Source organism: Bombus affinis, chromosome 1 (genome assembly GCF_024516045.1).
Source record: "Bombus affinis isolate iyBomAffi1 chromosome 1, iyBomAffi1.2, whole genome shotgun sequence".
NCBI classification, from domain to species: Eukaryota; Metazoa; Arthropoda; class Insecta; order Hymenoptera; family Apidae; genus Bombus; species Bombus affinis.
The window spans coordinates 10551554-10570385 of NC_066344.1; the positions used below are offsets into that span (position 1 = coordinate 10551554).

Genomic DNA, 18832 nt, shown 5'->3' on the forward strand with positions numbered 1-18832 from the left:
TGTCAGAAACGCAGTGAAAGATCTTATCAGCTTGTCGAGTTTGCTCGTTTTCGTTTCCTCCTCTTCGACGAAGAAGGAATAAGTAAATCGACTCGCAGACGTCTCGGTCGTTACGTTTATTAAATTGCTACGCCAAACATCTCTGCGCGTATACAAGAAAATTACAAAGTGATCTCGTTACTTATGCTCGAGATTTCGTCAAATTCTATCAAACCGGATGCCGCCATCTCGTTTATGCGCATCAACCAATATCGGAGCAAACGCGTTAAAATGATCTACTCTTCGAACTTTGAATGAAATTCTATGACTCAAGGTATCACACGTTTAACGAAATCCCGGTGTCGTTACTTCGAACTTGAGAAACTAGACCGCGATAATCTACGGTCTAGGACAACCGGTGTTGATGTACGATCAGAGGATTGTCTTCAGCACTTGATTTCGATTCGTCGTTTCGATAACGAAAATTCGTGTGGCTGGATTTTATTACCATTCAGCGAGAGAGAAGCTGGATAAGTCTATAAGTTTTTGCGTAGAATGAAAACGTGAGCTAATTTCTACTACTATACGTGATCAAACATAGAGTTGTAAGAAACGTGTAAGATTGTCTTGGACTGATCAGAGACGGTTAAAAGTTTTTTTTAGAACTCATGACATTTAACAGGCTATGGTGGACATAATCGTGGATGCATGAGTTTTAGCTGGAATTATCGTAGTCCTAAGATTTGTTACCTGATAGTTCTGGGTCACTCGAATTAGAAAACATCACAGGATTGGTAGAACTGACTCCGGCATAATTTTGTCAAATCTAACGAGTTTGAAATGATTTTTGTCGGATCAGGAGAATTTGAAGTGATTTTTTTTTGAAATGGTTGCTAGCAAGTTGACGTGTTTGACCACAACAGAGATTGTCGGAGTCCATGGATTTGGGATGATTCTAGCTGAATCCTGTAAGTCCGTGCGTATATCATGGAAGGCCTCAGGTAGGTCCCATATTAGCTATAGTATGCCATGGAACCGGGATACTATCACGGTAATGTCAAATAAATCCCATTGTTCCGGGTTTATACCCGGACGATCCCATGATCCAACTAGAGCACGACTATGAGGTCATTGGATTCGATTGGCTTATAATACAAATGTGCGAGAAAATTTTACGATTCTTGTGAGCCGCTACGCAAAGTGCAATCTCAGATATGCAATGGAGGGATTAAGGAACAGGGAAGTTTATAACATAGTAAAGAAAGAAAAAAAACTCAACGACGCGGAATTTTTTTGCAATTACCAGTCCTTTTCCTTTCCTCAAACCCAGTGGGCTTTGTTATTTTATTGCTGTTAGTCCGATGAGACCGATACGTAGCTGTTGGACTTTCTCATTCCTCGAAACACGCACTCGAGAAAATAGCAAGTCAGGAAATTCGACTGTCCACCCCCAGCAACTTGTCCAACATATAATTATTTTTTCTATCACCAGTCTGCAATATTTAAGACTAAATTCATCGAGTGCACATGCAGTTCTTCTGCAAGTCTATGCGTCTATCTTGGTTTTTTCAAACTGTCCTTGCGCTTCAAAGAGACTCAATTGCATCAAGTTGCAGTTTTTCGAACGATTTCTCGTACTGCAACGCGTACATATATAGAATCCTTCGGTAAGTAAATTGTTTCACAAGAAAAATTCCATCTCCGGAATATACGAACCTACAGTCTCCGAAAAGAAACTACGTGTTTGCAAGCCAAAAAGTCCCCTAATAATTAGAAAGTTAGCGGCTCCTTTCGCAGTTCGTTTGCAGCTAATTTCTTGTCGTCTTTAAAGACGACGACGGCGACGCGACGTCTCCTTTTTGTCCCGAACGGGAGAGGCCCGCCCCTTTTGGCAACGACGGGCAAAACGCCGCTCGTCAGGGCTTTTTTAAACGCGTGGGAGGAGAATAGCGTTTCGTATCGCAGTCTATTATCGCCCGTAGGCGGCGTGTTTCGCTGGCTGGTTCCGTCGAAGGGGAAAATGTTATTTGGATATCAAAGATGCGCCACGGGCAAAGCCCCGACACAGCCATTGTGCGAGGGGTTCCGGTTTATGAGCTTGCGAAACTACGCCGGTAGACGGGGTCACTCTGTATATAAAACCTGGCGACGCGGAAGGGAATCTGAAGGACGATCGGGTGTTCGGGTGCTTCTGTTTCCAGGCTCGACCACCAAGAGGGCACCGACATGGCGGTTTCAGAGGGCTGCCGCGTCAAAGAACGTCCTCCCGTTCATAGTTTATTATGCGCGCTTGTTATCGTATTCTCTCTCTCTCTCTCTCTCTCGCTCTCTTCTACCTCTCTCTTCTTCTCTGTTTCTCTTTTCTCTTATTCTTTTACAATATTCGTGATGGCCCGTGAGCATGCATATTTGCGTACGCTAGCGACCGGGATAAGTGAAGAATTTCGTACGCGTAATTTTTATCCATCCGTTTTGACGGTCTCGCGAACACGTCACGTATCTACCGCTGCCCCCAGGTTCGTTTCAATTGCACGCGTTCCGCGGTCGAACGGCGAAAAAGCGCTTACCGTGGTCGTTCAGAGGAAGACCGCTCTCCCACGATCGCAACACGTCGAATGGGAACGCAAACGCGTTTTTCGCCCGTCGGTGTTCGCCGCCGCGCGTATTTGCGTTCCGCGGTGAACGCGCTTTTCCTGCAGGCGGGAATTTTTTTTCTACCCTCCCCCCCAATCTCTCTCTCTCTCTCTATTTTGTTCGTTCTCCGGTTCGCTCAGTTTGTCGATCTTCGGCATTAATTGCCTTGAAAAACGTGGGCCGTGCACGCCAGCCAAGCCCCGTCGAACTGTCCCGATGATTTTTCCTCTACCCAACTCTATCCCCACCTGTCCCACTGGTCATAGCTGAATAAAATATCGTCAGCTTCACCGTGGCCGCGCGCGTGAAATCGCTGATACCGAAAATATAGTCTCTTCCCGTGTTGGCCGGTGGTGCGCGCTTGTCGAACAGCGCGGCCCCGAGCTGCGGAGATCGAACGTTTCAATTAAACGGTGTTATTTATTCGGACAAAATGCTCCGCGTCAATGTATTCATGAGCGTGACGTCGTATGAAATTTTTAAAGTTCATCAGGCTGGTTATCAACGTTGCACACGGAGATACGCTGTTGCGAACACGAACGACCGTTGTCAGATAATCACGGTAACAATTATTGAAAATGATTTTTTGATGAGCGAGAATACGACCGATGTTCGATTAACATTGTATGATTTAGCCTTATTGATTGAAAGCCGAACAAGCCCGGGGCACCCTCGGCCACCCACGCACCCTGTCGCTTACGAAATACACGAAATACCCGGAACGCTTTTATCCGAATCAAAATTCGGCCACTCCCCATTTATAGTACATACTGTTCAATAATCGTCCATGCATATTTCATCGCACGCGCTGCCAAATCTTTAAATGCGCTACGTCGACGAGCAAAACAGCCGCGCGAGTTAAAGCGGATTTGCGACGAGCACCCTGTGGATTGCGTGGCCTGGCAAACGGGCTCTACCGGTGTGTTATTGCCGTTTCAAGTATTTGCGTTATCGTAGCACAGCGATGTTAACGGGAGCGAGAGTGTGTTCGCTTTTATCGTTCCGAAGAAAAAGATTACGATATTAATTGCGACGCGTTTGCTTAAGCGTTGCTTTTGCGTACGATAAATTATTTTAATATCAAAGCCGCGATGTTAGTTCAGAAAGTGGCGAAACGAGATAAATGAAACATTTTTGATTTTTTATCGTTTGGCATGTTATCGATTGTCTCTGGCGGGCTGTTCGTTTAAAAGTTATATATAGGGGAGAAATTTAATTACGCGAAAATAATTCATTCTATATAAGAATGTCGTACGCGTTTCGTGGAACGTGATCTCGTTACTGCCGCGCGAGAATGCCTTGCCGTAGAAACTCGAAGATTGTATAAGCGACGCTTCTTTGACTTTTTTACTCGGTTAGGAAGTGGTAAAAAGCTCCGACAAGATATAGACGGTTTACGGGCAAAAGAGTCTTGATTGACTTTTGGCAAAAGAGATTTAGAATCGGTTAGCGAGGTGCTAGCAAAGATAGGTATCAGGGGTTTACTTTCTTTCCTTTCTTTTTCTTTCCTTCTCCGTTCTTAGGTTTCTGTTCTTTTTCTCCTCTTATTCTCTACCTTCTCGTCCCTATTATCTTTCCTATTATACTATTTCATTTCTCCTTTTCTTCTTGCTTTTCCCCTCTTCTCTGTTTCTATTCTATCTTCTCTCAGAAGACTTCGCTTATATCAGTCAGATCATCCATGATCTGCGCGGAGTTAATCCGAGATATTCATCGTCAGTTTCTCAACTTTTAAATATTTTAAACTCAGCCGTACGTAATATACAGGCACATGAAAATCAAAATTGAAAACTGATCCACTTTCCCGTAATTTGAGGAAACCAACAAAAAACCAACTCGACATCGATCGAAATCAAATCACTTTGCGGAACGTGCTACAAATTGATAGTCAACTAATACGCGTTACTAATAAACTTTTACACGTTTGAATATTTCAACAGCTACGATTTAATCCTGTCACGTTTTATCGGTTATTTTCGACCCGATTATATCTTTCTAACGTTAAAGGATACATTCGATTTAGACAAAATACGAAGGAAGCATTTTCATTAGCGCGCACGATTTCTCGTCTCAATTTTATCTCAAACACGGTTTTAAACATTATGAATTCTTCCTGTTTGCTAAAATCGGAACAAGATTGAAATACAAATGGAATATAGCAGGGTTAAATATAGCTGTCTGCTCCAAATCCTTCGATTATCCTCTTCGCTATCAATAAACATTAAAGCTTTTACGACCATTGTCTTTAAGAGTTACATTATCCTTTTGGTTGTCGATATACCAGTGACAAATCGCTGGGTCAGCAACGATTCGTCGAATCGGATAGATCTGCAGTTTTGATCTCTTTGTGCATGGTAATCGCGAATTTTATTCCACGGGCGGAAATAATTCCATTGTCGGGCCGATTTTGCATTCGAGTCGCATGCGTCCGCCGCTATCGCGTCCGTATCAATGCAGAGGGTGGCGTGGAGACGTGGGGGTTGAAAGAGAGAGGCGAACAGATCGAGTGGCGGATGTATTTGCATTATATTATCGAACTTAACGCGGACGACGCGCAAGGGTCGCGAAATCGCAGCGAAACGGAAATTGTACAAGGGATCGAATTATTGTCCAAGCGACGAAGAATGTCACGAATAACATGAGTCCGCCAACTCATTTCCGGTTCGTCGTCACGCATTGGATTATAACCGTAACGACACGCGGCAACGTTTCTTCCGCGCCCTCGAACAACCGGCGATAGCGTTTTTCTGCTCGCGCACGCGCGCGCTGGAATTAGATTTGCGAATTTACATTAATTTTACGGGACCAAAAAAAAAAAAAAAAAAAAAAAAAAAAAAAGGAAGGGAGAGGAAGGAAGCGTCAGAATCGAGGCTCGCGCGAACACACTTTAATACCGTCCGGCATGCGTGTAATGCCTCGCGTATTTTTGTAATTAACGAAGCACAGGGGAATTAAAGCGAAACTTTCCTTGACGCGAGCTCGTCTCGAATTCATGGCATTTTGAAGCGGGAATGAATTAGTAACAGTCATATCGTTACTCTGCTCTTTCCCAACGACGATCGTTCGTAACGTTGTTAACAAACGTAACGTAGTGGAATTTTTATATACAGGCTGTCTCGCAGCATGTATGATTCATCCTGATTCAGTCGTATGCTTGGTAGTGAATATAAATGTAATAAGAGGAAACGTTCTTTACTTTTCGTTAAAACGCGATAGATTATCGTACCGGAAAAATCTTCCAATTTAAGTCTGTATTCGTAATGTATAATCATGTAACAGAATCATACTATCATAGTAATATCACTTTGTCATTAAGAATTATTCGACCATAGGAAATAAGTTAAAACTCGAAAGAAGTATCGAACGACACTGGTCTTCTCGCAGATCCTGTGCAGTAGATATAGATAATTTATCTGACATTTTCATGTAGCAATCTAACATAATTCCTATTTATACAAGTGGACCATTTTCGTTAAATCGAATGACCGGCAAAGAAGCATAAAGATTCACGATACCAACGTTGAAAGCGAAAAGGGAGCGAATTCGAGCGTTAATGCGTTCGGCTTAAAAGCATATGCTAATGAAAGCTAGATCGCCGATGATGAAAGTAAGTCGCTGGGCTGTTTAATAACAGAGATCACGTGTTCCGATTATTGCTGCTTTTAAGCAATATCGCGCGATCTAGCCAATAAGGCACGCTTCGAAGATACCCAACTACAGGAATTACCGTTTCAAATTGTATTTATATTCAGCCGGCGTCTGACTGATAAAGCGTCGAGTGGAATATTCGATCAACCGTGGGGGGATACGGAAAAGGAAGAGACGCTCCGAAACGACCAAGCTAGAGCGAGCTAACGGTAAAAGGATCTCGAACAACTGTGGATGGTGAGCCTGTTGATCGTGCGCTGCTTGCGCATTCCTTACAGGGGTTGCAGGAATAACGTCGCCAAAGCGAGGGTAAACGATTTCGCTTTCTGTGTGTTTACGCTGGTGACAAGGGCGTGGATACGTAATTAGACGTAAAACCTGTTCCTTCTTAATTCCCACTTTATCTTTATTTTACCGAGATCCACGATTTATAAAGGCACCGTGGAATTTTATTTCGGATCTTTTATTTCAACCATCGAATGATGTTTTCCAGCGCTTTTACTTGTGGAATTTCGTTAAAGATTCACGTCGCGCCGAGGGTCAGAGTCAACGGCCTCTTCGTAATCGCGTTAAATTGCCATCTTGAAATAACTTGGAGGTAATTAAGGCGAGCAGAGAAATACTGCGAGGTATGGAAAATGTGTTAGAATAATAGATTCTTGCGGAGGTGCGCTATGTACAGTCGGCGATGAGAAAAAATTTGTACAGTTCGTACAGAGTACATTATCGTAATTCTATAGAAGTTCGTAAGATTGTACAATCTGAGAGAGCAACTTATAGAAAGAATATTATACAAACTTTTGAAATTCTCCGTCATAACCATAAAACTTTGGGTGATTTAATAATGCAAAAATTAAGTGAAAGAAGATTGCGAATGAAACACGATGTTGTTTCTTAAATCTCTCACGCTCGACGTTACATGTACACGATATTGTACTTTAATAAATATCGTTAATTAACTAAACGACAAAGATATTCGTTTTTGATAAAACTGGTCCCAAATTTTACTACCACGCTCTGAAACGATTAACGAACGAAGAATTCAACGATCAGTAAAACACTCACCTGAACATCCTTGGTGAACTGATTGTTGCAATAGATGTGGATGGCCGAGAACTCTCTAACCTTGTCGAATTCGAACTTGATCTCGACCGGTTGTCCACGTGTGTCGTTTCTCCATCCAACCCATCCCTGCGTGCGATCGTTATCGTAGTATCCCAGTTTGAAGTTATCAGGACCCGTCCTGCCGTCTGTCAGCTGGCCCAGTCCACGTCGTAGCTCTCCGTCCCAGTGTCCATCGTAGGTGGCATCGAAGAATTCCCATCCATTACCCCTTTTATCACCTTGCGGCATCGAATAGGATACCACGCCATCTGCGATCAGGAGGTCAAGGTGTAAAGTCACTGCTGAATGGTCATCCTCCACCTTTTAATGACTCGTGTAAAAGCTTCGACTCTGTCGGCTGACATCGTTATGATCGTATAGAAACACGATACGGGATACGTTCGGAGTTTCGACAATGCAGTGAAAGGAACAAAGATTAATGATACATAAATACGTATACTGATATTTTAATGAATATACAATCCGTAGATGTTAATTTTTTGATACCGCATGAATGTAATTAACGGAATATGTACGATGGAATATGATACGAGGAATAATGGACGTTTTCAATTAAACGTTGAAACTAAAAGGATATTTTATCCGAAGCAACATCGTTGGTTGATTAAGATTTCGCTTAAACGTAGAAATTTGCAGTTTTTTTATTATGACAATCATTGACATACGCCCGCGTGCATGCAAGGAAGAAAGAGTGATAGAGATAGAGAGAGAAAGAGAGAGAGAGAGAGAGAGAGAGAGAGAGAACGCAGTCGATGCAAGTCTGGCAAAATACCCGAAGGCGTTTGAATTCACAATTAATTGGACTCGCACGCGTTGCAAACGTGCAAGATACAATAGTAGGTCTATGTTACTTGGTGTGTACCTTTCCGTTTGGTTAAACGTTTAATTCGATGTTGGTTCATCAAAGGAAGAAAGGGATAATTGTACAAGCAAGATTCTGAAAAGCAAATTTGCGCACACGGCAATGGCATAAGGGTTAATGGACAGTCCAGTGAGTATTCTAAGCGGCGGCAAGTTCAACGAAAATTGGAGAGTGCAAACAGCTTACCGCTCCAGTAACATCCGTAGAGCTCGACCCGCATGCAAACCGTCCGCGTGTGATGGCTGTAGGGCAGAAAACGGATCTTGCTCGCCCACAGAGGCGGCTCCAGCTCGTGCTTGGACTCCAAATACGTGTTCGTGTTACCCTGTATTACCTGTAACCGTGGAAACCTTGGTTAAAGACCAGGACAATTCCGGACTTCGGCCTAACCTTTGAGTTCTGTCGTTTCAGCCTCGTGAGAGAACGTGGCATTTCCTCTCTCTCTATTTCTTTCCCCTTTCCCTCTCACCCCACTGTCCTAGATACCTTCAACTTAGATCATTAGGAACATATACGTCACTCAGGGACACTCTAACTTTGTTCAACTCTCGAACAGCATCGAGGAAAGTTTCAACGAATCGCCGGGACGATTCGTCGGTCGTACAGCAATTTCTGACTCTCGCTTGGTCAGACTTTAGGTCTTTCCGGCACCTAAGCCAAAGACATTTGAACTTAACCCAAACCAAAAAGCAACAGCACGCGACACGGTGCGATGTTTCGCAATGGGACGTGCTTCGAACGAATGGTTCACGAGGGGAACGTTTTCGACGTGGATCCTTCCGTTTTCCCATGCGCGAACCTTTCAACGTACGTATGTGACGCGACGGCAATGGGAAAAGCTATAATCGGCGCGCGTCAATGTGTCTGCGACAAGTTCGGCCCCTCTTCTGTCCGTACGGTATTCTGTCAAAGCACCTCCCTCGCTCGTGATGACATTTATATCACCGGGAAGATGCGTTTCTGCACTTCGGCACATACTGGCATACCATCGTCTGACCGTGGACATCCCGTCACAGGGCGGACACCGCGTTCCATCGCATCAGACGGGGGCTAAGGACTAATTTCATCCCACATTCCACCACGTTAGGTATGATGAGGGAGAGAGTGGGAAGCGAGCCGGGAATCGACGTGGGTTGGATCACAGAGGCACAGACAGGTCGAGGAAGAGCGACAGACGTATATAGCAAGAGAGATATAGTCCGAGGGTTTGAGTTAAACGTCCATCGCCCGCATTCTCTGATCTTCGTCAGGGAGACGAACATATTGCAGATACTCCTCTCTCTCTCTCTCTCTCTCTCTCTCTCTTTATCTCTCTCATTCCGTTTCCTCTATATCCTTGTATACGTTTCCATGTCTACGTCTTGAAACGTGCACATAGTGATGCAATATTGATTTCACGTTGTGGATTTATGAATAAAATAAGCGGTTTATTTGACGTTGGGAAAGGCTGGTGTGGACGGCGTGCAGAAACTCTAAGGTGGAAAAGGGGTGCAAGGTCCCTGGAGATCACGCGAAGTGGCGTTGCCCATGGCGAGTAGATAGCTACCGCCACGGAGATACTCTTGTGTACACGGTATACGTCGTACACACCTCGACACACGGATACACGTGTAGATACACAAGGGGCGAGCGGATAAATCTACGTGGATGTGTGGACAAACCGGCAGTTTCTTGTGTGTTGCGGCCCAGCGTGCAACACAGTTGCGTGACGGAGCATTTTGCGGCTGGCACGACACATTCTGTGCACGTTTCCTATCTCTCCCACCCTTTAACATATACACGTTCCGTACCATCGGCCAGCCTCTGTCTCTTTTTGGTACGACTAAGCATCGACTTCGACTACTATTACCGCCTCTACTCCCACCGCGCTCTTCCATTCCTTTGTACCACCGGCGTCACTCCATGTATAACCGAGAGGCCGTTTCTTTCGATTTGTTTGCGCGGTTATTGAAATACCTTTTCCACCTTGTTTTTGGTCGACTGTTTGCTCTTCCTGATATTGGATTACTTGGTCCACTGTTTCTAGCGTGTTTCGAATGTTGCTGTTGATACTTTTATTTTTTGCTAGGGGAGATACCAGCATTTTAGCGGGATAAAGGTAGTTGTTAACCGATAGAATTTCTCTACGATATGTTTTCCAAGTGTCATTTTTCTTTTCTCCCTTTGCATTGTAATTTGTTTGTTTGGGCTTTTCGCATTAACATTCATTGTATTTTGAGGGAAGTAGATTTGCTCTAAAAATATCATCAAATCGGTAAAGCGGTTAACAGGTTGAATTCTTCGGGAAAAAATAATACGTTTATTGCAAGTTTTATAATTTCAAAAAGGACTGAAACAATACCTCGTTGGAAATCCGATCATTTATATGTAATATAAATTCAGGATACAGCGTACGTAAATAAATTACAATGTACCGCATTCAATAAATATGACGTAACTTTCAGAAATATTCTATTAACCTAACCGTACCAAAAATGTTTTCTACGAGTACGACACGGATACGGGTCGTTGAATACGGAACGTGCCCGCCATACATATCGACTTTTCTTTATAAATATATAATTAAGGTTTTTCAGCGCCGGAGAGCAAGTTTTAGGCTTTTTCCACCCCAAAGCTGGTCCTAGCCGGCTTGCAGGTCATCGCTTCCTTCGAGAAACTGCCACTTGGAAAGCGCTCCCCGAGGTGAACCCTTACTTCTTGGTCGGCATATACCTTACAGAACGCAGAGTAGCAACCCACCCTTCTGTCTGGGGTCGATTCTTTCTCATTTCGGGCATCCAGGGACCCGTACCGGTAGCATGTTACACCATCACCTCTGCCACGCTTTCCACTGGCGTAGAAGCGTAAGTTTGTTCCCTTGGAATTTAATGAGATTGCCACGTGCGAGCAGAATTTAATTTCTCGAAATGGATCCGCTAAATCTATCGCCTATGCGAAGATTCGTTCTCAGAATATTCCCGACCTTTGCTTTCTTTCTTCTTGACGTCACACTGAAATTGGTAATCATAGTCATATACACGCAGTGGAACTGTATTCGTTGGAACGGAATTTTTATTTACGGTCGATTAAATAAATTCGCAGATCGAATAAATTTATTTAAACTTCTATCATGCGAATCCTGGTTATACGTATGTATCGCTTGATACGCTCGGATAAATGAAATTTTACTCTTTTTGCACTGAAATTACTACCTCGCAATTTGTAAAATTTAGTCGCAAGATCTAAATTATTTCATCGTCAAATTAATTGCTGTCACGTAAGAGAGTTTATTTAACTACTGCTAACTGGTAACTTGTGACTTGTGAAATTTCGCTAATACCATTTTCTCGCGCGGGTTCAGACAATTGAATTCGTTAATCCAAGTTAAGTTAATCTTTATACAATCACCGTTAATGGCCGAAAAATAAATCACGTCTAATACCGAAAATTCTACCATTGCATGCCATTCTACTTCCTCGTTCGTTCCACGATCGAAGTTGAAATGTCAACGAGGCAATTTATTCCGCATATATCCAGACCGTCTGCTATACGTCGTAGGTCTCGTGTGATAAACACCGAACAAAGTACGATACTTTCGAGAGGGTCGACGCCATTGAACAGATGCACGCCATTCTTCCGCGCATTAGCCTTCAGGGCGATGACTGAAAAGGGTAGATATTACTTTTCATTACCTTGGCAGCGCGAGACCTTCGAAACGCTAGACGACCTTGCAACTCTACCTGTTCGCTACTACGTTTACACAACCGAATACGTTTACAGGAAAAGAGGGAAAGCTGTGGGGATGGAGAGGGAGACGTCGCGTGCCCTTCTAATGCGATTTCCTGCTACTTTTACTTTCCCCTCTCGATGCACGAATGCGTGCGTGCGTGCGTGCATGCGTAGCACGCCAGTGCATGCGCACAGGGGTCAAGTGTTAAGCGCTGAGCAATTATAGCTGATATCGATCTGCGTTATTGTTCGGGGTTCTCCGGTTCACGAGTGTTTGCTCGTGTGATACGTATTATCTGCCACTGTTCCCTTTCGTCTGACCATTATCATCGATATAATGGAAAGCGTGCTGATAAAATGTTTGGAGCAATTCCATCGTGGCATTAATATTCTTTCGTTGATTGTTTGTGAATTAAATGTGGATTAAGCATTTCTGTTTATTTTCTATTTTTCCTCATATTTTGTATATGAAGGTGATAGGGGAAGAACGTGATAAGTGAAATCTCTTGTTCTTAGAAGGGAGCAATTTCAAAATTCAATACGCTATTAGACAATAATTTTTTGTTACAGGAAGACTATGTTTTTATTTGGTTTTTTGAATTAATTATATATTTTGTCTATTTTCTTGAACATTTTCAATACTAAAGAGATTAATATACGCTAGTAATCCCATTGATATTTTCATAAAATTTTGTGGATTTACTTTCTACTGTTAAAAGATTTACATCGTTGAACCTAACAGACTGTTCTTTACGATGCACTTTTTCTTAATTATAAAAAGATCAACAAGATAAAACTTATCACCTTTCTTCCTGAGATATTTAAATCGTGAATTAAAGAAACGGAACTGCAGAAGTTAAAAAAGTATTTGGAATAATTCAACGTGTTTGTAACGTCGAAATGTTTTGAAAAAATTTCTTTAATTATAGCAGCACTCTATGGAAGCGCAGATAACAAAAAAAAAAAAAGATAAATAAACGTTTACCACGAGTTTATTACGTATCAAGCAAGTGAGATTGTAAGGCGTATGAAGCAAGTTGATCTTGTTAATAACTCGGGGACACGAGACAATATCAGCGAAGATAGCCGTTGTTTTGTTGGCCTTTCATTCATCATGCAAACACTATAAAATTATATCGTGGTCTCGTTCTGCGACTATCAAAGATGCGATGTATTTTTAAAGAAGCAAACGACGCGGAAGCTTCTCAAGAGCGATTGTTTAGCCTCGAACGAGTTTTATTATTGTCTCGCTACGGAATCAATGTATCCACCTTTACCTCTTTGTCTCCAGCTATATCTATCGTATACTATATAAAGATATATTTGTAGTAACATCGTTATTCAAGTCCTCATTTTTATGGCCAAGGAAATTGAATGTAAACATCGTATCGAGCAACCGAACGTTAATTGAAAGCCACCGAATAAAGATCATCTTTCGTTCGTGTGATGATCGAAAATAAATTCAAGATTCGGAGCACAAATACAAGAGAAATTATTGTATATACTTACTAGAAAGGAATTTAGCAAAATGATACTGGAATAGATTTTACATAATATTCCTTTTGTTACAGAAAAGTATTGTAATATTTTTCACAAAAATTTATCATAAAAAATTTGTATGAATATACAATGTATGTTGTACGAATTCTGATTATATCGGTAAAATCTGAAAACAGTTCGAAAATGTATGTCCAAGTTACCAGACACTTATCGCAAACACACGTTCACCGAGCAAAAATAAAAAAACGGAATGAATAATGAGCTCAAACATATAATTAATATGAAAGATGGTCTCGCTGAATATTATGATTTATTTATATAGCGAATAATTGATTATTCAAACTTGCAATGAATATCGTGTAACTTCAGGTTTGTTTCAAATTTTACCGATATAGTCTTGATAATCGTGTCTCGTTACAGTATTAGCGAGATTTCAATATCTTTCCTACAGCATCTATAAGCGTTCAAACGCTTTAAAATGTAACACGGTGAAAACTGAAGTTTAACATCCATTTTATTTCATTTGAATTGCAAAAGATTGAGAGTGACGAGAATAGCTTGCTCGTAAGAATATTAACAACGACGAATCAAAAGTAGAAATAGATTTCGCTGAATCGAGATACTCGAAACTCCTGTGTCGTCGAGACACTCGCGTCTCTCTGAAAATCGTTTAGCCTCATAGGCTTGGACGAGCTGTCGATCGAAAGTTAGCAACTTTGATTCCGTTTATATGGATGGGAAGCAACGTACGGGAAAACGCTAAAGAGATCGCTTATCCCCGAAGAGATGCTTGGAGGAAAAATTCGGTGAGCCAGGCGTTCCAACGTCCTCCACTTAAGATACGCGATTTTCAAGTACCTATAACTTATGCCCATGACCGTTTTTGCCTATCGAGTCGGCGTATAAAAGAAATTTATTGCATTGGAGCGTGTACGTCGCGTACCATGGACGAGCGTTTCCGTGAACCGCTACACTCGCGATGTTATTGGATTTTCGGTTCTCGATAGAACGATATTTTTACGAGAACGTTTTACTTATTTGCCTCCCACCGCTACTCGTAACTATATATCTGCAGATCCAGCTGATTACCTTTTACACGAATGCAAACATCGTATTCGCGGTAAATCGACGAGTTAAATCGACGAGTTAAATCGACGAACGCTGCTCCACAAGGAATTTCGTACAATTTGACGGTTCGAATACGTAATCCAATATGCGATATATCATATCACCTGTTTGCTAGGAGTGTGACATATTTCAAAAATCCTCTACTTCCACATATCTGTTACAATTAAAACTGTTAAAGCGAGATATTAAGTGGGATGACATTGTCGTCATTTTACCGAATCAAGTTAATGCTATTTGTCGAATGTTATCGAATAACACGAATGAGAAACTGGGTTTAGAAAACTATCGAGGGAATCATAAAAGAAAGCAAACTTTTCCATCACGAATTACTCGAGTAATTCAGATATTTCAAAATCTTTGTTCCAAACTTTCCGAAAAATTTGCTTTTCTTAATCGTATTACTCTTGCCGCAAACCGCAGACCATTGAGATACTTTCCCTCGAGTATTCGACAATTGTAAAATTTCAGCGTGTAACATCGCACAGATGTTTAATTTTCGGAAACGTTGGCAAGCTTTTTGGTAGACTCTGAAAATACACGTACCTATACATACACGAGCACGGCTGCACGGTTCGCTCATCGCAGGAAATTTCGCGTTTCGCATACCCGCCGCGTAGACCGGTGGTGGTTAAACTTTCGAGTCTGTCCGTGGTTCGATATCCATCCCGGTGGTATCTCCGGCAACGGGCGAAGATCTGGTTTCCGTCGAAGCGCGCCTCGCTTCATCCGGCCCATTAGAAACAGTTATGGTACCGGTTAGAATAACAATCGGCCGTGATAAAGCTTCGACCGCGCGTATTCCGTGACGCGGCCGAATTATCACGCGGACAACATTTCGCTAATGTTCCCGGCTTCCTGTGCGTGCGACATTATAACTAACATTACACACCGGCCGCAATATCGCGTCGACCTGTCACCCTTATTTTTTCCACCACCCCATCGCGCGCCATTTACCATTTACATGTGTACGTGCGCGCGTGTATGCGTGTGTGTGCGTGCGTTTGCGTGCGTACGAGCGCGTGATTTACGTGGAATCGTGGCTTAGCCAGGTTCCAGGACTGGGAACTAACGCAACGTAGCTTGCGTGTCGACACGCAGGCATTCGTCTCCTCACGCACCCTCCTTCACCCCCCTATACTTATCCCTTTCCGTAATTATCGGATTTCCACACGGAATTCCCGCGTCACGGGTCGAGGTACACACGAAGAAAAGCTGACAGTTCGAGGTGGTTGTTTGCGTGACACGATAATGACGAATTGAACGATCGGCGAATAGGGTGCTTTCAGCCTGGTGATACACCCGAGCAGCTGCTTATTCTTCATGAAAAAATTATAGGGATAGAGGGAAGAAAGGTTTCCCGCTTGAGGCTCCGTTTTGAAGAGAATCAGAGTTGCAAGTTTGCGGCTATACGTGTACTTGATTCTCTTTAAGCCGAATAGGGGTGATAGTACGATAGGCAAAGTTACATTATAGACAAGAATATAAAATGTAAGATAGAATTCGTTTGTTGTAGGCTTTGTTCTCTAGAAAATTGAATTCCATCTAGATGTTATCGGTATATCGTCAGAAGTTACACTGGAGATATTTCGTCGCCCGTTGTCCAACATTAAGTGCACGTGCACTCACGAAATTCTGAATATTTTTGATTAATAATATGATATTTATACTTATCAACTATATCGTCTATCTCTAGACACTCCATATACGCGAACGGCGCACGCCATCTCGCTTAGCGACGAGTGTTTCGCGCGACAAGTCGACGAACTCGTTGATTTTACGAAGCGACGTTCGACGGTGAAACGAGTCTAGGAAATGACTCGCGTGACGCGTCAGTTTTAACCATCACCGGCTGTCGTTGGACGTGGTTGTCCGTATTGTTCACTACGTTACTGGCCACCATCGCGTTTTTCTTCTTCGGTACTTTTCCCTTCTAACTGGTGGAAATTAAACGTGGTCGAACAGAGCGCAACTTTTCGTATAAATTGTCGAGCAAAGATAGATGGCCGCGCACGCGACGCTTCTCCCTCGTGCGTGCAACCTATGTATCGGTGCAACGTACGTGGAACTCCGTGATTAAGTGACGTTTCGAGATACAACGTGGCGAGTTTGTCATAGTAAAATCGCGAGCTAGAAAACGTTCGTGAAAGGGAAAATGTTAACGGTGGATTGTGGGTGGTGGACGATGGGAGAAGGGGCAAACGAACGACAGCGTCCCTCCAGTGTCGAGGGTCACTGTACTCTACCGAGAAGCATGATTAAGGGTCGTTTTAAAGCTGCCGTACACGGGGATACACGGCCGCCTCCTTTGAGAGCGAAACCGGGTCACTCTGATTAATTGAAGTTTTTGCGAAAACCGGCCGATCTTCCCTGCCCCGATCCTTTCTCTATTTTCGTCCCATTAAAATACGGGTAATTAATGCCGTGACATCCCTCTGTGGACCGACATTACGCAACCGTATCGTCCCGCTGGGAGCTCTCGATAAAAAGATACAGAGTGTTTCGAAAGGTTAATTTTGATGAAGGTTGAAAAGAAAATGGTTTTCAAGGGATTACGTATCAGAATGGTTTGGCCAAGCGTTATAGGAATTTAATCTTTCCGAGATCGAAGACGAGCGCGATCGTTCGATTGCAAATGTTTACGGATTCGTGAAAGGAAAATTGAAATCAAACAAATCGTCTTCTCCTTCGAAAGTTCTTTCATTTACGATAATGTAGTTCTTCAGACACCGAAATAGCGTTTGAGGGACTTTATATTGGTTTTTCAGGAATTTTTCGAAATTGCATTTTTAATGCCTTCGAAGCCTATCTTCCATTCTATTTTCGTACTGTCAAGAGCTTTACATGGCTTCGTAAATAAAAATCGTGCGATGTTAAATCCGGATTTATTTATGATTTAGGAGGCCGAGCAAAATTATATCGCTGATCGTGACCGATTTAACGTTGGGGTAAACGAACATTAAGAAAACCAGTTACATTTCTTGCAAAGTGTGACGAAGCGCGCGTTGAGCTACAAGCCTCGCTCGAAATTAATATTTGAATAAGAAAACGAGTTTTTAGAAACTGAAGTGTTTTTCATTTTACTCGCTTCTATCGTCCTGCTATAACTCTCGAATAAATCATTTTTAAACACGAACATACTTTCTAAATGTGTAGTAAGAATTTTGTACGAGCCAGTTGGAAGGCCCTTTATTCCACGAACCACTCTATAAAACACTGAACGGTACTTTTTATATCGTCTAGCAGGGTTTTGCATATTCGTGTGGTGGCATGGAATTTTTTTGCAGACGCGGGACGGCCGGTTATCAAAAGATGTAATCCCGGTTTAACAGCTTACGTTGCACTAAATAAAATAACGAGGCAGAATGGCGGTCGTAGAAAAAAGAAGACAGAAAGTGGAACGGGAAGTACGTCAGTGCTTATTAAAAACTATCGCAATGGAGGAAAGGCAAAAAGTAGAACGGTTCTAGGGGCTTCGAGTATCGGTGGAACGCCTATTTTTCTATTTTTCCATACGTTCTCTGCCATTTTTCCTTGTTCGTTCTTGTTGGTCTTTTCGTATGAGAAAAGAGAACGACGTTCGCGAGGGGCGTGACACGTCGATTAAAACGGGAACACGCGGAGTAGCGCGTCGATAATCCGACAATCAGCCGCGAGAACGCTTCGTGTCGTTGAAATAAATCTCGACACGTCGCGTTTATCGCTCCCTACTTAGTTTCGGATCGTTGCTCGTGGCACGAGTAGCTGAATGGGAAAGAATGTTTCCTTTTATCGCGAAATCATCGTTTCGTTCGCGGCATCCGAATGAAACCTTTGCCAAAAAGAGACCAAAACTACTGGCCGAACTGGGGTTGAGTATAAACTTTAAACGAATCGAAAGATAATTCTGGAAAATTACAGCGACCTCTTGTCGCCAACAGTGCAATTTGAATTATTAAAAGCGGACTCGCTGTTACTTGGATCATTAAACTCAATAAGTGGAACGAAACTTATACTTATTCGTTTTACACAAAGATACTAACTTCTCATCAATTCCATTAATTACGAGTAACCGAACAAGTAAAAGTGGATAGAATCTCGTTAGAGACTGCTACAAACTCGCTGTAACTTCAATTATCAAACGCGATGAATACATCAAAACCCGCCAAAAAAAATTTCCAACTTTCTGCCATCCCTTCTAATTAATAATTAATCATCTTCTACCATTTATAAAAAATATCGCAAAAATTGCTATAGAATCGACAAAAATCT

The 18832-nt window shown here is 42.4% G+C and overlaps 2 protein-coding genes across 3 annotated transcripts in view; one reads left to right on the top strand and one right to left on the bottom strand.

The window, feature by feature from the left end:
• LOC126918436 (magnesium-dependent phosphatase 1-like) overlaps nucleotides 1–18832 on the top strand; it is a 210474-nt gene that overhangs the window by 46851 nt on the left and 144791 nt on the right. The gene's annotated exons all lie outside the window — the stretch shown is intronic.
• The window catches only part of LOC126918366 (discoidin domain-containing receptor 2-like), a 159281-nt gene that overhangs the window by 43574 nt on the left and 96875 nt on the right, over nucleotides 1–18832 (bottom strand). For both annotated transcript variants that reach the window (XM_050726212.1, XM_050726203.1), the window contains exons 5-6: nucleotides 8435–8582; nucleotides 7327–7634 (exon numbers count right to left, since the gene is read on the bottom strand). In XM_050726212.1, coding sequence (XP_050582169.1) covers nucleotides 7327–7634; nucleotides 8435–8582 — 456 coding nt within the window. The remainder of the gene's footprint in view (nucleotides 1–7326; nucleotides 7635–8434; nucleotides 8583–18832) is intronic.